At 36.5% G+C, this 26445-nt stretch overlaps 1 protein-coding gene across 1 annotated transcript in view; it reads left to right on the top strand.

The window, feature by feature from the left end:
• Window positions 1-26445, top strand: part of TJP1 (tight junction protein 1) — a 231169-nt gene that overhangs the window by 151223 nt on the left and 53501 nt on the right. The window contains exons 4-6 of the mRNA XM_029952281.1: window positions 18403-18527; window positions 19188-19290; window positions 24782-25058. Of these exons, the coding sequence (XP_029808141.1) occupies window positions 18403-18527; window positions 19188-19290; window positions 24782-25058 (505 nt within the window). The remainder of the gene's footprint in view (window positions 1-18402; window positions 18528-19187; window positions 19291-24781; window positions 25059-26445) is intronic.

Below are 26445 nucleotides of genomic sequence, written 5' to 3'. Positions count from 1 at the left end.
ACTTGAGAAATTAAGTGATTTATTTTTAAAATTTTGAGTCATCAGATAAAAACACATGTTGATATAAACTGTAAACTGCTTCAGACTTTCTGAATATATATGCATGTATTATAGGGTTGGGATTTAAAATCAAACCAGATCATGTGAGTAATAAAACCCTTAAAAGATATTTTTGATTTGAAACATGTCAAGCTATTGCTTAAGCAGTTGCAGATGGACAGAGAGCAAAAAGCAGTAAACTAGGTAAGATTAAGAGCTTTGGGGGCCCCTGGGTGGCTCAGTCTGATGAGCATCTGACTCTTGGTTGATTCAGGTCATGATTTCAAGGCTTCATGAGTTGGGCTCTGTACTGACAGCATGAAGCCTGCTTGGGATTCTCGCTTTCTCCCTCTCTCTCTGCCCTTCCCCCACTTGGGCTGTCTCTGTCTCTTTCAAAATAAATAAACTTAAGAAAAGCTTTGTCTGAAGGGCGACTGCTCTGAATTTGAATCCTAGTTCCTTCTTTTCCTTTAGAAACAGGGCAAGCTGAAGCTTGGATTTTCATAGGTTTAAAATGGGCTAATGGCATCTTTCTTTTTAAGCTTAAGATGAAGGAAGTGCCTTCCTTAATTCTCCCCTACCCTCTTTGAAAGGGGCTAATTCTTCTGATTACTCTTTCCTTTAGAAAATGAATAGAAAGAGATTAGAGAATATTTATTAACTTCACACTACTCTTCCTACTAGCTATATCCATTACTAGGAAAATGGAAAGGGGTAGGTAAATTATGTTCCTGAACCCTGCCCCTGATTATCTTGTGAATGTTTGAATCTGAACATAATAGATAATGGGTAAATTAATTATTAAAAAAAAGTGATTTCGGATAAAGTATGGGTGACTTTTTTTATGTCTCCCTAAAAGTGGTAAAACAAATAAGTAACAATAACCTTAACTTTTAATTGTTAAGGCTGAAATATGGCCTCTCTGTTTGAAATGTGCTAATAGGTAGCATTTTTAAATCAGATTAACATTGTTGTAAAATAATTTCATACCTTACAAGTGTTTGTTTGGTTGTGATATAATTTTTTATTATGTATTTTATTTTATCACATTACATTTATTTTCTTAATACCTGTATTGCTTTCATAGTAAAATTTATAGTATCTTCTGTGTACAGTTCTGAGTTTGATAAATTCATAGTCTTGTAAGTACCAGCACAACCAAAATATAGAACTGTCCCATCACCTGAAACTTTTCTGTTTTACCCATTTGTCATCAGCTTTGTCCCCTTACCAGCACTTGGCAGCCACTGATGTGTTTTCTGTTCTATACTTTTACTTTTTCCACATAGTCATGGAAGTGAATTCATACAATGTATAGCCTTTTAAGACTAGCTTCTTGTCCTCCCAGCCTAATGCATTTGGAGATTTCTCCATGATGTTGCTTGTATGAGTAGTTTCTCTTGTTGCTGTTGTTTTTAGATCCTTAACGCTTGGTTATCGTTCGATTATATGAATGTAGAATTATTTGGATGTTTGGCAGTTTTTTGTGGTTATAAATAATTCTGCACCAGTGTACAGGATTTTGTATGAACATAACTTTTCATTTCTCTTGGGTAAATACTTAGGAATGCACTTGCTCTGGTCTTATGGTAAGTAAACATTTATAAGAAACCACCAAACGGTCTGTACCATTTTGCATCTGCACTGACTGTGTATAAGAGTTCTTGATATTATCAGGGCTCCCCCCCCCCCCAACTTTAGCCATTCTAAAAGGTGTGTAGTATTATTTGTCATTGTGGTTTTAGTTTGCATTTCTCTGAAGACTCAGGATATTCAGTATCTGTGTGTTTATCATCCATATGTCTTCTTTGGTAAAATATATTTAAATCTTTTGCCTACTTTTAAAAGCGCTGTTTGTTTTCTTAATATTGAGGTATTGTGGGGTTTTTGATTTGTTTTTGTTGCAGTAAAATACACATAAAGCTACCATCTATTCAAGTCCTTTGCCCATTTTTTAATTGGGCTGTTTTTAGTTGTTGAGTTTTAGAAATTTTTTATATGTTCTGAATATTACTAGCTTCTTAGCAAATACGACTTTTCTCATTCTGTAGATTGTCTTTCACTCTGTTGATTGTGGCCTTTGGTGCACTGAAGATGTTACTGAGTTTAGAGTTATTTATGTATTCAAGGTACAAGTCATTTATCAGATACTGTTTTGCAGATATTTTTCCAAGTCTGCAACTTGCTTTTTTCCTTCTCTTAATAGTATCTTTTGCAGAGCGTAAGTTTTAAATTTTGATAAAGTCCAATTTGTTCGTTTTTACTTTTATCAATCAAGCTTTTGAGATGTCTTTGCCAAGCCCAGGGTCACAGGTTTTTTTCCTGGATGTTTTGAGTAAAATTCTGCATATGTTATGAGATGTGAACAGAGGATTTTTTTTCCTTAGTATGGAAGTCCACAATCTTTTGGGCATCTGTATGTGAAAAGATTTTCCTTTTTTCATGAAATACGTTCCACCTTTGTCAAAAATAGGTCTTTCTGTAGACTGTTCTGTAGATCCTGTGTGTCTATCCCCTCTGCCAGTCACTTCTGCCTTTGTTATTGTAGATTTATATTAGGTATAAGAATCAGGTAGCATGAATCCTCCAAATTTCTTCTTTTTTTTTTTTCATTGTTTTGACTATTTTAGTTCTCTTGCTTTTCTACATAAATTTTAGAATAAGTTGGTCAAATAAAAAATCAGATTTTTATTACATTAACCTACAGATTTAATTTGAGGAGAATTGATAATACTTAGTCTTCCAAACTTTGAACATGTTTTATTTTTCTATTTTATTTTCTTATTTTTATTCATAGTGTTTGGCATGCAGATCTTATACACATTTTGCTAGATTTTGTTAAGTACATTTTGTGTTTTCTGGTACTATTGTAAATGATTTTTTAAATTTAAATTTGATTGTTCATAAATAGAAATACCTTTTTTTTTAATAGTGAACTTGTAACTTTTCTTCTGTGTAGTCATGGAATCTGTGAATAGAGGCAGTTTTATTTCTTCCTTTTGGTCTGTATGCAGTTTCTTTTTCTTACCTTATTGTACCAGCTAGGATTTCCAGGATATTATTATTAAATAGGAATGGTGAGGAGCTCTGAGGTGGCTCAGTCGGTTGAGCGGCTGGCTTTAGCTCAGGTCATGATCTCACAGTTCGTGGGTTCGGGCCCCGCATTAGGCTCTGTGTTGACAGCTCAGAGCCTGGAGCCTGCTTCAGATTCTGTGTCTCCCTCTCTCTCTGCCCCTCCCCCATCTCTCTCTGTCTCTCAGTAATAAATAAATTTAAAAAAAAATTTTTTTTTAAAAGGAATGGTGAGCAGACATCCTTGCCTTATTCCTAATTTTAGATGAAGATATTCTTTCACCATTAAGTATGATGTTGGCTGTAAGGTTACTGTATACGCCCTTTATCAGATAAAGGTCAGCACAGAGCCCGACACAGGGCTTGAACTCATGAACCATGAGATCATGACCTGAACCAAAGTCCGGTTGCTTAACCGACTGAGCCACCGTGGTGCCCTGCCAGTACTTTGTGTTTACAAGTATTGACGGAGGTAGCATATGAGTATTCTTACTAGTTTGTTGGTGTAATTAATTATTGTCTTGCTTTTTGAATACTGAACAGCTTTGCATTTCCAAGGTAAATTCTATTTTGTTGTGATATATTTTCCATTTTCTATATTAGTACGTTTGATTTGCAGATGTTTTCTTTCCTTCCTTCCTTCCTCCCTCCCCTCCTTTCCTCCCTCTTTTGTGGTGGGGAGAGAAGGGATAAAGGGGAAGGGAAATAGAGAATCTTAAGTGGGCTCCGGACCCAGTGCAGAGCCCTACATGGGGCTGGATCCCAAGATTGGGAGATTATGACCAGAGCTGAAATCAAGAGTTGGGTGCTTAACCAGCTGAGCTACCCATTAGTTCATTTGCTAATGCTTTGTAACGATATTTGTTTCTGTGTTTATGTGGGATTGGGTTAAGACTTTTTTCTTGTATTGTTTTTATCTGCTTTTAGTGTCAGAGAAAGCAGCTAGCCTCAAAACCAACTGTTGGAAAGTATTTCTTCCTTTTGTGTTCTCTGGTAGCATTTTTGTATGGTTGATATTATTTCTTACTTAAATGCTTGATAGAATTCACCAGTGTAATCATCTGGTCCTGGAGGGGTTTTTTTGTTTGTTTTTGTGGGAAGGCTTATCACTATAAATTCAGTTTCTTTAATTTTATATAGGACTATTCAAGTTATATATCTCTTGCAAGTTTTTTGGGTAGCTTTGATAATTTGTATGTTTCAAAGAATTTGTCCCTTTCATCTAAGTTGTCATATTTACGGGCATAAGATGGCTAATATTCCCTTATTCTAATGTAGGATCTATTATAATGTCCTTTTTTTTCATTTCTGATATTGGTAATTTATGTCTTTTATTTCTTGTTCAGTCTAGCTAGAGGTTTAACAATCTTACTGATCTTTTCAAAAACCAGATTTTGTTTTCATCGATACTTTTTATTCTGCTTCATTGATTTCTGTTCTTATTTTAATATTTCCTTTCTTCTGCTTATGTTGGGTTTAAATTGCTGTACCTTATATAATTGCTTTATGTAGAAGCTAGATCATTCAAGACTGTAGGGATAATTTGGCATTATCACATTATGTTTGTTTTTTTCCTCATAGCTTTAAAAAATTTTTTTTAATGTTTTATTTATTTTTTAGACATAGAGAGACAGAGCATGAGCAGGGAGGGACAGACAGAAAGGGAGACACAGAATTGGAACAGGCTCTAGGCTCTGAGCTGTCAGCACAGAGCCTGATGCGGGGCTTGCACCTACGAACGAACGTGAGATCATGACCTGAGCTGAAGTCGGAGACTTAACCGATTTAGCTAACCAAGTGCCCCTCCTCATACCTTTTAAATATAAGTAAAAGAAGACCTAAATTAGCTAATGTTATTTTCTTCTTTCTGCTATTTTGCCTGTTTTTTTTAGGTTTTCAAATATGGGGAAATGCCAAGTGTAGTTACTACAGATCCGTATTTCATTAGCTTAGGTAAAGTAGGAAAAGATCTTGAATATTGAGAAAACAGAATCCAGTTTTCTGAATGTGTTAGAAGTATCATACCAACTCATGATAGGTGTAATAATCAGTCAAGGCTGAGTTTTCTATCTAGAAGAGTAGTGTACGTTCTGTTCTGTCGATGACCTCTTCCCATATTTCAGTTTTCTTTTGCTATGAGAAAGGTACCAGCCCAGAAAAGTGTCATCAGAAGATACATAGAGATGAGTTTATTATTAATAATTCTTTGGTTTTTAAACATGTTAGCTTTTGTGCTGGGAACATAGACCTGTGTTGCTTCTGGGCCTTATCACAGAGACTGTGACAAAATGGAAGTCCTCAATGACCATCCCTCTAGGAATTGTTTTTTTGTTTTTTGTTTTCAGGAATTGTTTTTTGAAGATTTTAAAAATCTGTCAATACAAGTTGAGGTATATATGCCAAAGCATAATTTAGTTGACTTTATTCTCTGAGGCTACAGAACAGACTTTCAAATCTGATAAGTCTTTTGGTGTTCTGAGTTGATCCAGAATAAGATTTAGACTATTGTAGAGCATTATCAGCAAAATGTATTTTGAAGTGCCAGATGATAAATAAAAGTTTTACACTTTGTAGACCATAAATTTGTCACAGTTACTCAATCTCCAGTTGTATTGCAGAAGCAACCACAGGCAGTAGTAAACAAATGGGTGTGGCTATATTCCAATAAAACTTTATTTACTTATTTATTCGGCCTGGAGTCTGTAGTTTGCTGACCACTGACCAAGAGCTATGGCTCTCCAGGTATACTATAAAGAGAAATTAATTTGGTAACTCCCCAATGAACAGAGATGTTCTGATTCATTTAGTTTGGAGTGGATCCCCTAGTATGTGTTTTTAAAATGTTCCAGTTTGAAATGGAGGACCACGGCCTCTGGCATTGCGTGGTTTTTTTTTTTTTCCCCCCGCGGTTTATTTTTGTTTATTTTTGAGAGTGGCGGGGAGGGACAGTGAGAGAGGGAGACAGAGGATCTGAAGCAGGCTCTGTGCTGATAGCAGAGAGCCTTATGTGAGGCTTGAACTCATGAACCTTGAGGTCATGACCTGAGCTGAAGTCAGACACTTAACCACCTGAGCCACCCAGGTACTACTGGCATTGGATTTTTAAGAAACATTGACAGAAGAATGAGAAACTCATTCCCTTTGAGGTGAGCTGGTGGGCTTTTGGCATAGTAGGGAGTAAAGAAGATAATTTGAGGCTCTATTCTTTTAGCAATAACCTGGAGTATAGATACTGAGTTGCCAAATAAGGTCAAATCATATTCTTTGACATCTGCTAGTCAGTGATAAGAAAGGTGGAAGTAACTTCTTCAAAGGAATAAAATTACTGTGGATTAAAACTCTTAATGTTTTCTCTTGCTTATTGTCAAGAATAATATATGATGGTGCTTCTATATTATCTCATTCTTCTATTTGCATCCTCAGAGCAAATTTTCTTCACCTTAGAATACTAGAAACCACTGAAATCTATTTAATCTTCAAAGCTAAGTAATATTTTGGTATTCCACTGTATGATAAGCACAGAGAACAAAAACAGGCAGAACTCCTTGCCTCAGGGATTCTGGTCTCCCCATTGAGCCTCAGTGCCTGATGAATAGATTCTTTTGATTGGTATCTACCCCTTCTCCTACTGCATTGTAATTTACTTAAGGGCAGAAAATCTTAATTTCCTATCCTCTTGGTGCTTGGTACTTGGTTATGCCCAATAAAACTTAATGCCCTAAAAGGCCAGTCTATTCAATAAAGTCACTCTTAGGAAGTCTGTGTACCAGCATTGTTCAGTAGCAAGACAATGCAAATGCAAACCACATCTGTAATTTAAACCTTTTTAGTCTTCACATTAAAAAAACGTAAAATACATATGCAGTTAAAATATTTTAAACACATTGAGTTAAATAAGATTATAAAATTTTGTTTAAAATATCATTTTCTATATGTACTCAATATTTAAAAAGTGATACTTTTTTTCTCATTTTTACTTTTACACAACCAATGTACATTTTACAGTTTCAGCACATTTCAGGTAAGACTAGCCGTGTTTTAAGTACTTACTTACAGTGTGTCTAATGGCTGTCATATTGGCAAGTGTAGGTCTGTAGATTGAGTGGGTAATTGCATTCAGATGGTGTTCTACTCTTCTGGCCTCCCGTGACACACCCACACTTTCTTTAGTTTCAGATGTTCTCTCTTAGAAAATGCATATATATTTTAATGATCCTTTGAACAATTAAGTAAATTCTTATTTAGGAATTTAAAGGAATGAATTGGTCATCTTTTTTATTTTCTTAAAAAGCATTATTTAAAGATTATCTGAGTGTATACTAAAGAATTAAGGGTAAAAATTGAAAGAAAGGAACCTAGTTAGGAGATATTCTAAGGGTGAGCAGTAAATTGTGTCAATTAGGGAGATGATTGAATAAGTAAACTTGGAACAAGGTGCCAAGACAGTGCAGTGGGGGAAAGTACAGTCTTTCTAACTGATGGTGCTGGGACAACACTCATCAAAATAAAGAATTTGGAATTGTACCTCATCCCATGTACAAAATTAACTTGAAATGGACCATAGACTTAAATGTTCAAGAGCTAAAACTGTTAAATTCTTAGAAGAAAACAGGAATAAATTTTTGTGACATTGGGTTAGGCAGTGGTTTCTTAGGTATTATAATAGAAGCACAAGCAACAAAAGAGAAAACAGATAAATTAGACTACATCAAAATTAAAAGCTTGTTGTTTCAGAGGACACCCTCAAGAAAATGAAAGGATAACCCACAGAATAGGAGAAAATATTTGCAATTATATATCTGATAAGGAACTTGCAGAGTATATAAAAACTCTTACTTATAACAGCAGTAAAAAGACAAGTAATTCAGCTGAAAATGGACAAAGGATTTGAATAGACATTTCTCTAAAGGAGATGTAGAAATACTCAATTTCCACATGAAAAGATGCTTAATGTCATTAGCCATTAGCCAAAACCACAGTGAGATAACCTGTAACACCCACTAGAAAAGGTGTTATCTATAGACAGTAACAGGTGTTGTCAAGGATGTGGATGTTGGCTGGTTGAAATGCAAAATGGTATAGCCATGATGGAAAACAGGGAGTTCCTCAGAAGTTAAGCAGAGAATTACTATGTGACCCAGCAGTTCCACTCCTAGGTATTTACCCAACAGAAATGGAAAAAAAAATTATTCACACCATAACATATACATGAATGTTCATAGCAGCATAACTCATAATAGAAAGTGGAAATAACCTAGTTGTCCACCACATGATGAATAATGAATAAGGGAATCTTATTTAGTAATAAAAAGAAATGAAGTACTGATACATGCTACACTATGGATAAATGTTGAAAACATTATACTGAGTGAAGGAAGCCAGTCAAAGGACTGTATATTATATGATTCCATTTCTATGAAATGGTCAGAACAGGTGAATAGACAGAAAATAGACGAGCTTAGGGTTGGGGACATTGAGCTAAGGAAATTGGGCTAAGGAGTAAGGAATTTCTTTTTACGGTGATGAAAATGTTACAAAATTTGTGGTAATGGTTGTACACCTCTGTGAATATAGAATAACATTTAATTGTACATTGTAAAGGGTGAATTAATTTTATGTTATATGAATTCTGTCTCATCTAACCTGTCCCAAGAAAAGCGGGTGGTAGGATGAGGGGAAGCAATCCTTCACATCTCTTGAGTAGTGCCAAATTGGATTAAGATGAGTATAAGGTAAGCATTTACACTGAAGTAAGCATGGAAGCTAAGGTAGGCTTATTTTGGCTGATTGAAGGCCATTGTCTACCTTGGTAGAGTGCATTGTAAGTGTTTTGAACGCTTTATTTTTATTTATTTTTTAAATAGTTTATTGTCAGATTTGTTTCCATACAACAGTCAGTGCTCTTCCCCACAAGTGCCCTCCACCATCACCACCACCTCCCTTCCTCCCGCCCCCCCAACGCCCTTCAACCCTCGGTTCGTTTTCAGTATTCAGTAATCTCTCAGGTTTTGCGTCCCTCTCTCTCCCCAACTCTCTCTCCCTCTTCCCCTCCCCATGGTCCGCCAGTAGGTTTCTCCTGTTCTCCTGTTAGACCTATGAGTACAAACATATGGTATCCGTCCTTCTCTGCCTGACTTATTTCGCTTAGCATGACCCACTCGAGGTCCATCCACTTTGCTACAAATGGCCAGATTTCATTATTTCTCATTGCCATGTAATAATACTCCATTGTATATATATGTATATATATACCACATCTTCTTGATCTAACTCTTTATTTTATTTAATGTTCTGTGAAGTAGGCTGCACAAAGTAAACTGAGTGTCAGAAAGGTCTTGTGAAATGCAGCAAAAGAGGTATAACCTGAACCCAGGTCATCATTAGACTTACCATGCAATACTTTTTCCATTTATATGTCAAATTAATTTTTAATTATAAACTGTTTTCTAGAATGTAATTTCTGAAATTCAGGACTCATATAATACTATCACATAAGCTACCTATACATGCAATAGATAAAAAGTAAGTTTGGTATGGAAGGAGCCCAGGTTTGGGTCTTGTTGTTTTTTGGTGGCTTTGTTTGTTTGTTTGTTTGTTTGTTTGTTTTAAGAGTAGAACACAGGTGGTGAGGTCAGTTTTGTGGAGAAAATGACAGTTTTGGAGAATAGCAGTTGGAGGTGTCCTGTAAGAAGCTAAGAATAAAAAAACAGAATAGGAATTAGAAATGGAAGCTACAGACTGGGAATCAGAATTGTAACAGAGCGTGAGAATAGATGGGGACACATACACACGTAATTTTAATAGCCAGGGGACTACTTAAGGGCACAAAGATAAAAAGGAACCAACCTAACAGTCAAGATAATTTAAGCAACATTCTGAGAACTACCAACATAAGTTAGAAAAACTGCTGCAGGGGTCTTTTTGATCTCTCTTCTTTGAAAGCCTATTTATTCATTTATATTTTATTTTTTGAGAGACAGAGAGTATGAGTGGGGGACACAACACAGACAGGGGGAGAGAGAATCCCAAGCAGGCTCCATGCTGTCAGTGTGGAGCCCTGGCACGGGGCTTGGTCTCACAAATGGTGAGATCATGACCTGAGCTGAAATCAAGAGTCGGACACTTAACCATCTGAGCCATCCAGGCACACCACCATTAAGTAATTTTGAACAGGCTTTTAAAACCTTATAGAATCAAAGTGTATCAGAGTTAAATAAAATCCTAATCTCTTTTGCTTAAGTGAGGGAATTCAAGTCCACAGAGGTCCTACATAAAGCCATAATCTGAAAGTAGTTAGGTAGAGGCACACATAGGACCCCAGGCCTTTTGCCTTCATTTGTAAAAAGGAAATGAATCAAATGATTTCTGAGAATCCATTTGGTTTTAAAATTCCCAGTGATCCCAGTGTCCATTGGGAAAACAATTAGAATAGGTTTCATAGGCTTGAAAAATATTTTGGTTATTAAAATTAATTTTTGAAAGATAGAGCATGAGCTGGGGAGGGGCAGAGAGAGAGAGGAAGGCATGGAATCTGAAATCTGAAGCAGGCTCCATGCTTTTGAGCGGTTAACTCAAGGCTTCATGTGGAAGTTGAACTTGTGTACTATGAGATCATGACCTGAGCTGAAGTCAGATGCTTAACCAGCTGAGCCACCCAGGCGTCCCAGGTTTCATTGACTGTTGAGGATAGATTGGGAGTAAGTGGAGAAGAGTTAAACTATAATGAGCGAAAAAAGATTAGGATTAAGTTAGTTTATTGTAAAAATGTGGCATGCAAGACCAGGAGAAAAAATAGATAGCAACAAGGGAAATCTGTAAGTAGAGAATTGGGCATCTTTAAAAAGAGATTATCCAGATGTTTCTGCAGCTAAATCAACTTTTAGGAACTACTCCTCCCCCCCCCCTTTTTTTTTTTTTTTAAGGAATCAGGAAAGCTTTAACACTCATGACTGGGTAAACCTTTTCTGTAAAGGTTCAGATAGTAAATTGTTTCAGCTTCATAGACTGAAACATTAGGGTCCCTGTTGCAAACTACTCAAGGCAAAAGCAGTCCTATTATATGTAAAGGAAAGGGCATGGCTAGTGTTTAGTAAAACTGGACAAGAAACTGAACAGATTCCAGGCCTCTTACATTAATACAGTTTCCGTACCAGACAAAGATAGAAGCATTTAAGTTCTTGCTGCTCGTGGTGCTTATGGTCTCAAAAGGGTAAAAAATGGTGAAGGTACAATTCTTTGATTCTCTTTTATCCAAAAGCTCTAACTGTATATGTGTGTGTGTAAATGAGATTGTATATATTGCCTTCAATCTTTTCCCTCACCACCATAATAAAAAACATTATCTTGGACATTTTCTTATGTAAGCATATAAAAGTCAGCTATCTTTGGCATACCTACAAAGTGTTTATGGTAAAAATAGCAAGAGAAAAAAAATGGAGTAATTTGCATTTCTTTAAAAAAAATCCTTTAGGAAGGCAATCATGTTAGTCATTTAGTAAGTCCAGTACAGAGCATATGATTGTTCAGAATAATAATCATCCTGCCACTGTTATTTTTGATTACTGAACACAATACTGAAACTTCTTACACATGCTATCCTTATTCTCCCCATTTAAAAAAATGATTTTTACTATATGTAGCTCATATAGCTTGTACATACTCTACTTGTTTTACCCCTGAATCCTCATTTAATCTTAGAAGTAAGTATATAATTAATGCTTGTCACCAGACCTCTCTGTGTGTCTCTCATCATTTTGATTGTCAGAAAGTCATTTTCTGTTAGATTCTTTCGGGAGAGATCATGAAAACAGAATTCTGTTTTTTGCATGTTTTATTAGCTCATCTGTGCCTTTTATACTTGAAGGTCCATTCTACTGGATGTAAAATCCTTGGCTTACTGTTTCCTTTGAGTATTTTATTTTATTAAAAATAGTTTTTAATGTTTATTCATTTTTGAGAGACAGAGATAGAATGGGAGTTGGGGAGGAGCAGAGAGAGAAGAAGACACAGAATCTGGATGGAGCCGGCTCCAGGCTCTGAGCTTGTCAGCACAGAGCGCAATGTGGAGCTTGAACTCAACAGACTGGACCATGAGGTCGTGATCTGAGCGGAAGTCAGGCACTTAACCAACTGAGCCACCCTGGCGCCCTATGTGTCCTTTTGAGTATTTTTAACTGTTTTATCTTTGGCATAACATTTTTCTATCCAAGTGTGGTGATAATCTAAGCTTCTTTCTTTATAAATCAGGAGCTTTTTTTTGCCCGGATGCCAGAGAACCTTTTTCCTTAAAATCTAATCATTTTATTAGGGTAGATCTTTGGCGTTAGTCTTTCTGAATTGATACTCTCAGATAGCTCTCATATCTACAATATTTTCTCTCAGATCTTTTAAAAAAATCTTATGAATCATTTCCTTTTTGGGTTTTAAAAAAGATTTCTCTATTTTGCTTTCTTTTCCTCTTGTAGTATTATTTATTTGGTCTTGTGTTCCTATCAAAAATGACTGTTAGATTTATAAATTACTCTTGAATTCTGTCATCTCATTTTTGAGTTTTTCTAATTCTTAATTTATGTTCTTTCATGCCTTGTTTTCCTTATGCTTTTTAGTTTTTTAATAGTAACAATTTGATCCTTTTTTCCTTTTTTTGAACACTCTTTCTGGCATGCTTCTCTTTTCTGTAGGGATATTATTCTGCTATATTTATAGTAATTTTGTAAGGGGTTTGATCCTGTTACTTTTTTTTTTTGCTCATTTTATATAAAATTAGTTCTTTTGAGTTCTTTAAAAATTGGCTGTTTTCCTCTCTGTGTTTGTGTGTACACATACTTGCATGTATGTCAGCCAAAGTGTAGAACAGCTGGTTTCTGACATTTCCTAGCTGTTTGCCTTTTGCACACTTTTATCCGGACCTTCTCTTTTGTCTCTGTTATTCCTGTCCCGCCCAACTTTGATTACACTGCCAAAGTTTCTCCACAATGTGGGGCCCTGTCCAGAAAGGCCTGACGTGAGGTCAGTGTTGAGAATTCCTAGGGGTCACACTGCTCCAGTTGATTCAGGTTCTGCTCCCTGGCTCCTTGCTGTCACCCTCGATTGGAGCAGGCAGAATCCCTCCCAGTTTCCGCTGCTGTTCTCAGATTGTCCTGCCATTCTTTCCAGTGAACACCTATCAGTTGTTTGGGGGTTCTTCAGATCTTCGGTATGTCGGACACTGTATGGCTTTCCTTCCATGTAGATGTTGGGAACACATGAGTCTCATAGCTAGTTGCTCAGCCCTGACTGCTTGTGTTTTGCACCTAAAGAGGATTTATTGGTTACCTGGATTTGTTGTAAATGTCTGTGGGGTTTTTGTTGATGTGTTTGTTTACCGTGTAGTTGCCCTGTATATTTTTATTTGAGAATTCAGGAAGGTTCAAAATCCATGATACTACCATGGCTGTTTATTTTTCTAGAAATCTGAGCTTCTAATGCTCAAATTAATGCTAGTTTAAAAAAAAGACGACTTTCTATAAAGGGAAATTTAATTAAAATCAAATTGAATAATCATATACGTGTTTTAGTTGTTGATTTTGTGTACTTTTTTAAATGTTTATATTTGAGAGAGAGAGAGACAGCACCAGCAGGGAAGGGTAGAGAGAGAGGGAGACACAGAATCCAAAGCACGCAGAGCCCGACACAAGTCGTGAGATCATGACCTGCGCTTAAGTCAGATGCCTACCCAACTGAGCTCCTAGTTTGCTATTGTGGACAAACCACTTTATGTTAGGCACCTTGTAGGGTTGTTCTTAGCTGGAATATGTAGATGAGTATTTGAATCACTCCCAGACTGTGCCTTGATACCCAGGCTACTTACAGTGCCTTTTGTTAAGTAGCAGAAGCATGTACCTACCTCTTTTACCATTGGAAAGTGGTTTGGTTTTATGAATGAGATGACATTGAACTTGGATTTTGATTAACTGAAGCTTGCAAGACTGTTGAGATGCTAAAGGAATCTTAGGTGTAGAGAGGAGATGCAGAATAGAGTTTGCTAACGTATGGCATGCTTAATCAAGGATCTGTGGTCTGTGTGTTTAGAACAAAGACTGGGGTGCAGGGAAGCAAGTTGGAGTTGTATTCGCAGTGCTTCATACTAAAGAATTTAAACCTATGGCCCACAGAATGACAGGATCGGATTTGTTTTACAATGGTAACTCTTCATGGGTGTCTGGGTGGCTCACTTGGTTAAGTGTCCAACTCCTGACTTCAGCTCAGGTCGTGGTATCACGGTTTGTGGGATTGAGCCCTACATCAGGTTCCACACTATCTGCAGAGACAGCTTGGAATTCTGTGTCTCTTCTCTTTCTGCCCCTCCCCCTGATCATGCTGGCATGCATTCTCTCTTCTCTCTCCTCTCCTCCCTTTCTCTCTCTCTCTCTCTCTCTCTGTCTCTCTCTCAAAATACTTAAAAAACTTAAAAAAAATGATAACCCTTCAAACATGAGGGAAAGTAAATTGTAGGCAGGTGGAGGTGAGAAACCTATGGAAAAGGCCAAATAAGACAATGATAAAGGTAGAGGAAAGGGAAGTGTAGAATAGTTGAAACCTTTGAAGTCTTTTTTGAAGTTTATTTATTTTTGATAGGGGAAATGCACACATGTGAGCAAGGATGGGGCAGAGAAAGGAGAGAGGATCCCAAGCAGGCTTCCATGCTGTTAGCATAGAGCCTGATGTGGGAATCCATTTCATTAATTGTGAGATAAGGACCTTCACTGAAATCAGGAGTTGGACACTTAACCTACTGAGCCACCAGGCACCCCAGAAAGCTTTGAAGTTTTTGATTACCAACCTGGTCTAAAGTTCAGAAACCATTTTAAAAAATTTTTTTATGTTTTATTTATTTTTGAGAGAGAGAGAGAGAGCATGAGCAGGGGAGGGGCAGAGAGAGAGAGAGGGAGACACGGAATCTAAAGACAGGCTCCAGGCTCTGAGCTAGCTGTCATCACAGAGCCTGACGCGGGACTCAAACCCACGAACTGTGAGATCATGACCTGAGCCAAAGTCGGATGCTTAACCTAAAACTGAGCCACCCAGGCTGAGATTCTCAGCCCTGGTTGCCCATTAGAATCACTTTTTTTAAAAATGCCTACCATCTCCTCTCTTCTAGTTTTATTTAATTGGTATAAGGTGGGGGTTGTACATCAGCAAGCACTTTGAAACTGTTCTCAAATGATTCTCATCTCTAGCTAGATTTGGGGATCACAGACTCTTCTGGGTAGTCATTAAATGAACTGTGGCAAGCACTCATTCAGGAGTTCCCTGCCTTAATAAGTGCTGGAGCTGCACAGAAGCAGTGTTCCAGGCCAGGTTTTCGACCCTGGCTCACTGCAGCCAAAACTTCACTTAGTATTTGCTCACAAGTAAATCTTAAGGAAAATATCTTCTCATTTCTGTCTTTCTCATTGAAAGTCCCTGACATTTTCAGCATTTCTTTAGAATTTTTTTGTTATTTTTAAATAAAATAATTACCAACAAAGATGTAAATGAACAGTTTAAAAGTATATAGAATGAAAGATTAGTCAAAGACTCTTCCAAGGAGAAACAAAAAAAAAAAGAAAAAAAGCAGAAGAATAATTTGCTTAAGTATTTTTCAAATAACTAAGGCATCCTATTACAAAATCATGACAGGTAAAATACCCATTGAAAGTGCAAAACCGGCCAATGGATATTCATGTAACAGAGTACAAAAAATTTATTGGTATTCAGATTGTACATTGACGCTGTTAAGAAACTGATACCAAGTTTTGTTATGAAATCAAACAATATCCATAATTACCTAAAACTCTTCCCTTTTTTTTTTTATTACATATGTATATGAAACTGGATTTTCTTATGTAATTTACTAAAAAGCAACATGTTAAATTGAATGCATTTTCTTGAATTATTTAAATTTCTTTTTCATGAATGTTGGATTTTGTCAAAGGCTTTTTCGAGGTCTGTGGATATAATCATAAAAATTTTTTCCCTTTAAATTTAATAATAGGTTATATGATACCAGTGAATTTCCTTACATATCAACCTTGCATTCCTATAATAAATCCCTTTGTCATGGAGTATTTATGTGATGTTGCCCTGTTTGTTCTTTTTTGAGTTAATACTTTTTGTATAGATGTATATAAATCATGTTGGGCTTTAAAGTTTGTAGTGGAGCTCTGTCTTTATGGACAGTCACTATCAGAGTTAGATACCAGTATTCTAGTTGCTTCATAAAAAGAGTTAAGCTTTCCTTCATTTTCAGTGCTCTGGAACAGTTTTTGGAGCTTTGAGGCTATGATGTTTTTGTAGTATTCCATTATGAAATCATCTGTGGCTGGTGCTTTTTTTTGTGGGATAATTCCCTCATAGTTTTCTTTATTTCTTCTTCAGAAATTGCATTGTTTAAATTGCATTTTTAATCTCTGAGTCATTTCAATCTGTATTTCCCTAGGGAATTGTCTGGTTCATCTAGGCTTGCAAATGTATTTGAATTTGTTCTATAAAGTAGTTTCTTGTATTTCTAATTCTGTACTGACAGTTGTTTAATTCTAATCATTTCTTATTTTTGAAATTTTAGGCCTGTTTCTAGCTGTTCTAAAATTTGGATATTGTCTGTCTTCAGGTTTTACTAAGGGAATGGTTTTGTGTAGTGATTTGTTCTTGTATTATTTTGGGAAGATATGTGAGGAGACAGGTTCAGACAGATGCCATTGGTTTTGGCTTCCTAGATGTTTTCCTCTTTATTTTTTTTCAGCATTAACCCTTTTTTGCATTAACTTTTATTGTAATATAATTCACATACCATACAATTCACCCTTTAAGGCATACGATTTGATGGTTCTTAGTATATTCACAGAGTTGTATGACCATTGCCAGTCATTCCTTCAATGTTCTTATTACCCTGAAAAAAATACTGTACCATAAGCTATTACTCTCTTATTTCTCCATCCTTTCCCATCCCTCGTTTTAGACAACACAACTTACAGATTTGTCTTTCTGTTTTTGTAGATTTGTCTTTTCTGAACATTTCTTACAAATGGAGTTATACTGTATGTGGTCTTTTGTGATTGGCTTCTCTCACAGCATGTGCTAGTACTTCATTTCCTTTCACCGCAGATAATATTCCCTTGTATGGTATACCACATTTTAATTTATCCATTCTTTGGATAATAGACATTATCCATGCTGATGGACATTTGGGTTGTTTTTCCCTGTTAGGCTGTTACAAATGATGATGCTGTGAACATTTGGGTTTAAGTCATTGTGTGGGCATGTTTTCATTTTGGAGGGGTATATACCTACAGGTGGAATTACTGGTGTTTATTCTTTTTTTAAGGAGTTTTTTTTTTCTTTCTTGCTACTTCAGGAGGCCTTGGGGTTAGGGGGAGGTCATGACATGTGCTTGGTCTGCAGTGGATGTAGTCTCCTCCGTCATAGAGTAGACACCCTGTACCAGGTGGTGTGGATTGTAGTACATAGTGTAATACGGTGTTCTATGAAAACACACCCCTCTGTTTTGATGATTCTGGAACCCTAGAAAACATTTGATGTTTCTTTAGACAACTCTGAGTACTTTACTTCATTTGCATTCAAGGGAATAGTGTGGATTTCTTTAAGATTAGTTTTTTAATAACTTGGAAATATTTTGAGTTTCTTTTTTGTATTGGTATGTCTTCTGTCATTGTGACCGACATTTTCAGCTCATTTAGAAGTATGTCGTGTGTTATTTCTTTTAATTAAAAATATTTTTTAGAAGGTTTGATATGGTTCTACTTTGTTATATGCAGTGTTCATGTAAGACATTATTATGTACTACTTCTAAAGATATTCTTAGCAGAAGGAAGGTGAAATAACATTTGATTTTCACAGCTGTTCATATTTTATTTTACAAAATGGCATCAGATGTTTATATTAATTAAGTGTTCTATAAATTAGTTGCCTGTGTTTGTGATGATCACACTAGTACAGTGCCAGTACTTTCAGGAACCCTTCTGATAATCAAAAAGGATTTCAGTGTTCAGAATTTTTAGATATATTTTTTCTACTTAAAAACAGCGCTCATGTAATTGTCAGTTTTTAATGTTCTTCTATGTCCAGTATTTATTCAAGCATGCATTCTCATACCAGTATAGATCATTCTGATATGAATCTACACAAGCTTTTGGATCACAGATGTAATAAGATTATAATTTTTATATTTAAACTTTTTTTAGATTATAGAGTATGATATAATGAACAGTTATTTTTCATGCTAGCATTGTTTTCCTGTAATTATTACTTTAGGCTCCTGGATTTGGATTTGGAATTGCAATATCTGGTGGAAGAGATAACCCCCATTTTCAGAGTGGGGAAACATCCATAGTAATCTCAGATGTGCTGAAAGGGGGACCTGCTGAAGGACAGCTACAGTAAGTACATTTGCTTTTTTGGGTGCCTGTGTTACAAGCACTGTTCCTACCCTTGGTCAGTGGCATACAGCACTAGTGATTTCTTTAATACACATTTATATGTATGTCTATCATAAATGGAAAGCTAGTATACTTTACCTTAAATAGGTGGTCATTATAAAAATAGTGAAAAAAAATGTTATGCAGTTTGGGGTGGAATTTAGCCTTCAGGAACCTCTTACCCTTAATCTTATCTTTTTTGTTCAGTTAAGATAAGCAAGAGAAGGTGAGGCAAAAAATATACCAGCTAGCAAAAAAGTATGCATATAATCAGAATTGAAAGAAAATTGGAAGGAGGACTTTATTTTTTTTTTAAAGGGAGTGACCCTGTAATTGTACCACCAAAAATCATTTTTTTTATTGTGGTACCTGTTTACTCTTATGTAAAAACATAAGACTTTAAAAAAAAATTAGTGGCCTGTGATTCATTACTTGCTAAACCTTGTTGTACGAGATCAGAAAGTAAATCGTTTGACACTTTTGTATCGTTATCTGAAGACAAATAGATTAACTAGCCTGTAATTTAAATATTTTTGTGGAGGTATCCATCTTGACACTATATTCACAAACTTGTCTGTATGTTTTTTTCTAACATGTTATTTTGTGGCCTTTTTTCCTTAGGGAAAATGACCGAGTTGCAATGGTTAATGGAGTTTCAATGGATAATGTTGAACATGCTTTTGCTGTTCAGCAACTAAGAAAAAGTGGGAAGAATGCAAAAATTGTAAGTATCTTTTACCTTTACTTTAGTAAGAGTATCAGTTGTGTTGAAATGTTTCTGGTATTTGAGTTCATCTTTCCCCTTTACGAAAATGAAAACTGGATCAGTAGTTGTAAAGTTAGCTTTTACAAGAGTTTCTTCTAATGCTGGTGTTGTATACACAGAAAATATACTTTCTCAAAGTTTAGATACTAGGATTGTTTTCGATTGAAAAAGAAAGGCAGTGATTGTAAGGACCTCTTTATGGCTTAATGTTCTCTTCTCTTTTAAGTTAGACTGAATCTGAGCTTGTAGTCTGTTTGAAATATTTAGCCCTGTTTTCTGTTACAGGATTTGTTTAATGGGCAAGTTTTACATTGTCCCTTGAACACATACATCATCAACCACTTTCTTTGTTACTGTGATACAGTTTGAGGAGAGAAAGTGGTAAGATTTTCTTTGTAGAGTTGTTGAGGGTGCATTTTAATGTTACTGTTTTAGTATAGAGCTAGAATCTTTCTTCTATTTAATTATTTCTCTAAGAAGTCCACTTTTTTTTTTTAAGTAAAGGAAAAGAAGTTCAGTTACTCTTGATAACTGGTCTCAAATCACAATTAAAACTAAATAACTGATCTCATCACAGTGAAAACTAAGCAAATGTGGCACAGCATAAATTTAATGTAACAGGTCTATTTAAATTATATCCATGTTTAGGAACACAGTAGCTACCCTACCCACTTTGCTCCTTCCCCCATTCTGCCCATCCAGCCCCTGAAAGGATGGAGTAAGATACTGCTTTGAGCCCTTGGTTCATGTATAAAGAACAGGAAGAAGAGTCTGGGTAGGCAGCTAGATGGTTTGTCCTGCCTTGACTGTTGAGAACTTTTCTACTTCCCAGCAGACACTCAGAAAGACAGTGGACCCATCAGAAGGGAGAGGGCTGGAGTGAGGGGAAGGCCTGCACTGTTCTGACTTTGGGGATTGGGTGAAAGCTAGGAGATGTATTCCCTGAGATTGTGCACCCCACAGTTGCTAAGCCCTCTTCCATCTTGTAGGCTGCGGTGCCTAATGGTTTATTTCTGCACCAGTGTCATTGCTGGCGAGGTGAGAGTTTTCTCAGATTGTAATAGACCCACTATTTAGTTACTGCATTCCACATGACAGACAGCTTTGGGTATATATTTTCACAACTTTGTTGTCATATTTTTACATTATAGGATTATTTTTAAATCACAGTTCCTATACATACTGGCTAGCTTTTAGTAGTTTTTAAACAGTTTTTATAACATGAGATTATAGTATTTATAGAAGCAAATTGCTAATTTTTATAATTGTTGGTCTTTATAGATTTAGTTTTAGCATTCTTGCCTTAGCTGCTGATGCTAAATGTTATTATTTTTCAGATTATTTTTCAGTTGCATATTCAAAGGTGAGCACCTTAGGTAGATTGGGTTTTTCTCCCTGTATCTGAGATTGTGAGCTTCATCTATAACCCCAACTTTGTAAAGCTCTGTTCCTCTGAAATGTTGAGCTGTTTTGTTTGCAATGCAAAATATTCAATATACATATTCCACATTGATAATGCATCTAAGAAAGTTGTATTTCTACACTATAGACTTCTCCCCATAGAAGTCATCTTATGAAAAGTAGGTCCAAAACCTGTAGTGTATTTGAAATAGGAAAAGGATTTGGGGCAGCTCTAAGATGGACTTCGCTCTGGCTGTACTTAGCTACTACGTGAATTGGAGAGGCAGAGTAAAACACCAGTGTCTTAGAATGTGGCTTTCATTGTGAGGTGTCTTTCTAAACTTTTAACTTATTCCCAGCCATAATCAGAACCTCAGGGTCGTTATATACATTGTTTTTGCTTTGTTTAGGTTTTTTTTTTTTTTTTCCCCAGTTCTGAATAACCAGCTCCTCTTCCTCCTTCCCCAATCTACTGATCTGTTTTCTTCCCTGTGCTCTTATGTTAAGATGGTTGGTTGGTTATGTGATTTTCTTTCCATTAACCAAGAGCCCTGGCTATTAAATAAACTATTTCTTTTCTGTTAAACTAAAATTTTAGAACTCCTTTGATACTGTAACTATCCTAAATAGGCATAGTTTAGTTTAACAATAAGTGATGTTAGAAATAGTTTATGACACAGTGAGCATATATAATTTTTACTAAAATTTTGAGCATCTTAAAGTATTACGAAGTAAATGGCAGAAACACCTCATAGAGATAATGTCTGAGCACTTCAGTGTATCTCTTTCTTGTTATGTAGCATTTCACTGCATGTACAGGCTTACCTAACCCATTCATTGATGAGCATTTCAGTGTTCAGTTTCCACAAGTATTGTTTAAAAATACAGTGTTGAACATCATTGTGTTTCTATCTACTTGTTGAATTACTTTTTAGGAGTGATTTTTGAGTCTGAGGGCATGAATGATTTGATATATGCCTCGCCAGCCCTTCAGAAAGATGATAGGGTATTCGGAGTCCAATTTCAGCAATGCTTTTAGATCTTTGCCAAACAGATAGACTGAATGTAGTATTTCAAATGAAATATTTTGCATTACAAATGAGTTTGATCATGTTGTAGTGTACATACTGCCCATTTATGTTTCTTCTTTGCTTCTTCCTTAGCATTTATATGGTGATAACTATTATACTAGGGTTTGGTATATATTAGGATTATTAGCCCTTTGTCATAAATACTGCATATATTTGTTTGCCCATTTGCTTTTTGAGTATAAGTTGTTTATGGTGATTTGTTGTTTTCATACCATTTTGTTTCAGCTTTGGAATGTTTTCATTTTTATGTTGTCATGTCTGTCAGATGTTCACTTGGTCCCTTATGTCCTTGGTGTCAGGCTTACAAAAGCCTTTACCTTTTACCAGTTATAAAAGTGTATATCCTATATTTTATGCTGGTACTTGTATAGAATTTTATTTTTTAATTTTATATTTGAATCTTTAATTCAGCTAAACTATCTTGAAGTAAGCATTTCCCCCTAAATTTGTTGCAGAGTTTTTAGTATTAAAATCAAGCATAGTTGCCAAATCTTCTAAATATCTTCTTGTAAATTTACAACTGTTAACTATAATATAAATGGAGAATTGTAACAGGATTGAATATTTTTCAATAAGTTAAGAACTTACTGGTTGCAAATATTTCATTATATGTACAGTTAAACTCATGGCAAGGACTTTCTCTAAAGAACTTGAATCTTAATAGAGTAGATGGATATCCACAATCATAACCATAATGCACATCTGAAAATGAGAGGAGTTTCAAGTACAGTAGATTGATTTCCAAAGAGGTGGCGGCTGCTCTCTTAGGGGAAGACATGGATAGCTCAGACTGCTCATCTGGTTACTTTGTTTTTGTTTGTACCTAACTAGGGAGGAATTGAAGATTTAAAATAATAGAGCAAAAGTATTGCTTCTAAAACAGTATGTTGGAGATTGAAATAGAGGTGAAACTAAAATGTAGAGAGTCAGGTAGGAATGCTTTATAGTAAATGTTACTTGATATGGGCCTGAGCTGTGGGGCACAGAGGGTGGAAAGACAGGCAGCCTTCTCTCAGTTCATAACAGAGCATTGGCTGTCTGACCTTGTCACATGTAGGTGTCTTGCTGCTTTTCAGCTTCAATGTTATTTTCTCAGAAGGGCCTTCTCTGATCACTCTTGGTAGTAGTAAGAAGCCCACAAGCACCATTAAGGATACAGCAGTCTTCTAAAGAAAATTAGCCACAAAGGAAGGAGATAAAGATAGCTTGGAAATGAGTAGCAAGACAGAGGAATAGAAGATTAATTAGCAGATCAGTAGTAGAGGACAATTTTGAGGGAGAGATTAAAGTAGTAAGTACGCTGAGGGGTTGTTATTGATGAGGATGGTCTTGGAGGTGGGTAGGGGGTAAGAATAAGAACTCATATGGGAGAATTTTGTTTGTACAAGAAGAGGTTCAGCTTGGTCTTTGGGCCCTGAAGGAAGGAAGACTAAACAAATAGGATATTGAAAAACATCTGGGAGGCAGAGAAGGACAGACACCATATGTTTTCACTCATAGGTCTAACAGGAGAATCTTAACAAGGGACCATGGAAAGGGGAAGAGGTGGGGGAGAAAGTTAGGGAGAGGGAAGGAGGCAAATCATGAGAGACTCTTACTACTGGAAACAAACTGAGGGCTGAAAAGGGAGGAGAAAGGGGAAGGTGGTGATGGTCATGGAGAGGGGCACTTGTGGGGAAGAGCCCTGAGTGTTATATGAAAACCAGCTTGGCAATAAACTAGTAATTTAAAAAAAAAAAAAAAAAAGGAAACCATCTGAGAGTATAGGGCTGTGAAATGGCACTGATCTGTGCAAGTGAGGCTAAGTAATTGGGATCTTGAGGAACAGTCTTGGAATTACCTGTGTTAGCAAATTCCGTAGAGAGGCAAGAAGAAAGAATTCTGTAAAGTAAAATGAATTTATAGAGGACCTAATCAGCAGTTTGGAAATGCAGCCATCTGAAGGTGAAGATATTACAGGACTGGAATTTGTCATGGCAGAGGATGGAGAAGTCACAAGAAAGTTATTTAAATATCACAACATGACATCTTACACAAACATGGGAGCAAGGCAAGTGAAAGCAGAAAGGGATTTGTGGACTGAGAGAACAGGAGAAAATGAAGGAATCAGAAAAAAGATGGGCATAGAAAAGTTTCAGTAGATCATGGAGTGTTCTCCCAAAAAGATCTTGTGGATCTCTGATAAGATCAAGGGTATACCAGGATGAGAAGGTAAAGTGCAGTCCAGGGATTAAGAGGCCACTCAATCAGAAAGTAATGCTTGTAGTAGATCTTGAACCTACAGCAAGTGAAGGAAATAATTGGCCAGGGAAAATTGAACCACATAGCAAGTCATTGAGAAAAGGAAGCTAGAAGAAGGGGTTTTACCAACAACAGAAATTGGAGAGATACAGAAACTGAAAGCAGTTTATATTGGTGAAATATATAACAGATTCATTAGCTCCAACTTATACTAAGTTGAATGTTAGTGTGGAAGTACAGTAAACTTATTGAGGGTTTTAGAAGAATGATTGTGGGCCTTGATACTGATGGATTCTGATAATTGCAAGGAATCAAGTTGGGCTTACAAGTTTGCGATGGTATTGGTAGCAACTACGGTGTATTTGATGGTATTAGAGTACAGTGTCCCATCCTTTATCCAAGCCTCTAACAATTATTAGTTTCTCTTTAAGCTTGTGATTATTTCACATAAAAGATCTTTCTAAGTTAAGTAGCAAAGGACTTCATTAGGCTCACTATTCCAAATTTGCTTCTTAGATGGGTTTGTCGAGAGCAGAAAACATGGCCATTATGGAAATGTATTCCCTAGTAATTTCTTATAATTTTTTGTGTATTTTGTCTCTCTGATTCATAATTAATTTAATTGACATAGGATGAGAAAAACGTGATTTTCCTTTCTCTTAAGAACTGAAACTATATATATAGAAATCAATCAGTTTTTTCGTCTTTATTTGTAGACCATTAGGAGGAAGAAGAAAGTTCAGATACCAGTTAGTCGTCCTGATCCTGAACCAGTATCTGAGAATGAAGAAGATAGTTACGATGAGGAGGTCCATGACCCAAGAAGCAGCCGTGGTGGTCTGGTCAGTAGAAGGAGTGAGAAGAGTTGGGCAAGGGATAGAAGTGCAAGCAGAGAGCGGAGTTTGTCCCCACGGTCTGATAGGCGATCAGTGGCCTCCAGTCAACCTGCCAAACCCACCAAAGTCACGTTGGTGAAATCACGGAAAAATGAAGGTATTCTCTACCACCTCGTTTATGATTTTCACATGAAAATGTTAACACATTTTGATGAGGAGTAACATTGCTGCCCTTTCCTATCCTTGTTTTTGTTGTCTTTTGTTATCTTCATTGTTGTGTCCTGTTGTCATAAGCCCTATCCTGTTGTAGCAGGCCTCAGGGATCATCTACTTTTCTCTTCTTCAGTTATTTTGTTGTAGCAGATTGTTCTTCAAATAAGTTGTCCAGTAGTTGGATTTTGAATTTCTTTGGTTAGAATAGCCAAATACAAATTATGCTAACAGATGTCACATCAGAACCAAGCTGAAATGTTTTACTTAGCTGTTAGGATCAGTAGTAGCATATCCACTGGAAGAAATCTTGGGGAAGAGGGGCAGACTACTTTTTAAATGAAGAGATTAAGCGGAGGGAACCCTGATAGGGCATTTCTCTATAATGCAGAACTTCTTTAAACTGAAGCTAGCTGCTTCCCCTCAACCAAATTTGATAAGAATGAAAATGTGATTCTGACATCGTCCTGTGGACATGACTCAAATGCGGCAAGCATCTGTGACTGATCATTTTGGTGGAAAGGTGTTCTACTAAGAATATCCCCATCCCCTAGGCATGCCTTGATCTGCTCTACTAGCACCTGACCTTTTTTTTAGTTCTTGCTCCCTAACCCCCATCTGTAGTAGACATCTCAAACTGTCTACCCTTGTACCCTTGTTGTTTTTACTTCATTTGACCACTCATTCTTCAACTCCCTGGCCTGGTATCTTTTTTTTTTTTTTTTTTTTAAGTAGTTTATTGTCAAATTAGTTTCCATACAACACCCAGTGCTCTTCCCCACAAGTGCCCTCCTCCATCACCTCCACCTCTTCCTCCCCTCCCCCTTCAGCCCTCAGTTTGTTTTCAGTATTCAATTGTCTCTCAAGTTTTGCGTCCCTCTCTCTCCCCAACTCTCTTTCCCTCTTCCCCTCCCCCTGGTCCTCCATTAGGTTTCTCCTGGTCTCCTGTTAGACCTACGAGTGCAAACATATGGTATCTGTCTTTCTCTGCCTGATTTATTTCACTTAGCATGACACCTCCAAGGTCCATCCACTTTCCTACAAATGGCCAGATTTCATTCTTCCTCATCGCCATGTAGTACTCCATTGTGTATGTAGTACTCATCTTCTTGATCCACTCATCAGGTGATGGACATTTAGGCTCTTTCCATGACTTGGCTATTGTTGACATTGCTGCTATGAACATTGGGGTATGTGTGCTCCTATGCATCAGCATTTCTGTCTCTCTTGGGTAGATCCCTAGCAGTGCAATTGCTGGGTCATAAGGGAGTTCTGTGGATAGTTTTTTGAGGAACGGCCACACTGTTTTCCAGAGCGGCTGCACCAGTTTACAA

Source organism: Suricata suricatta, chromosome 9 (assembly GCF_006229205.1).
Source record: "Suricata suricatta isolate VVHF042 chromosome 9, meerkat_22Aug2017_6uvM2_HiC, whole genome shotgun sequence".
Classification (NCBI taxonomy): Eukaryota; Metazoa; Chordata; class Mammalia; order Carnivora; family Herpestidae; genus Suricata; species Suricata suricatta.
The sequence above is the reverse complement of the archived record's forward strand: the minus strand, read 5'-3'. Positions and strand labels throughout refer to the sequence as shown.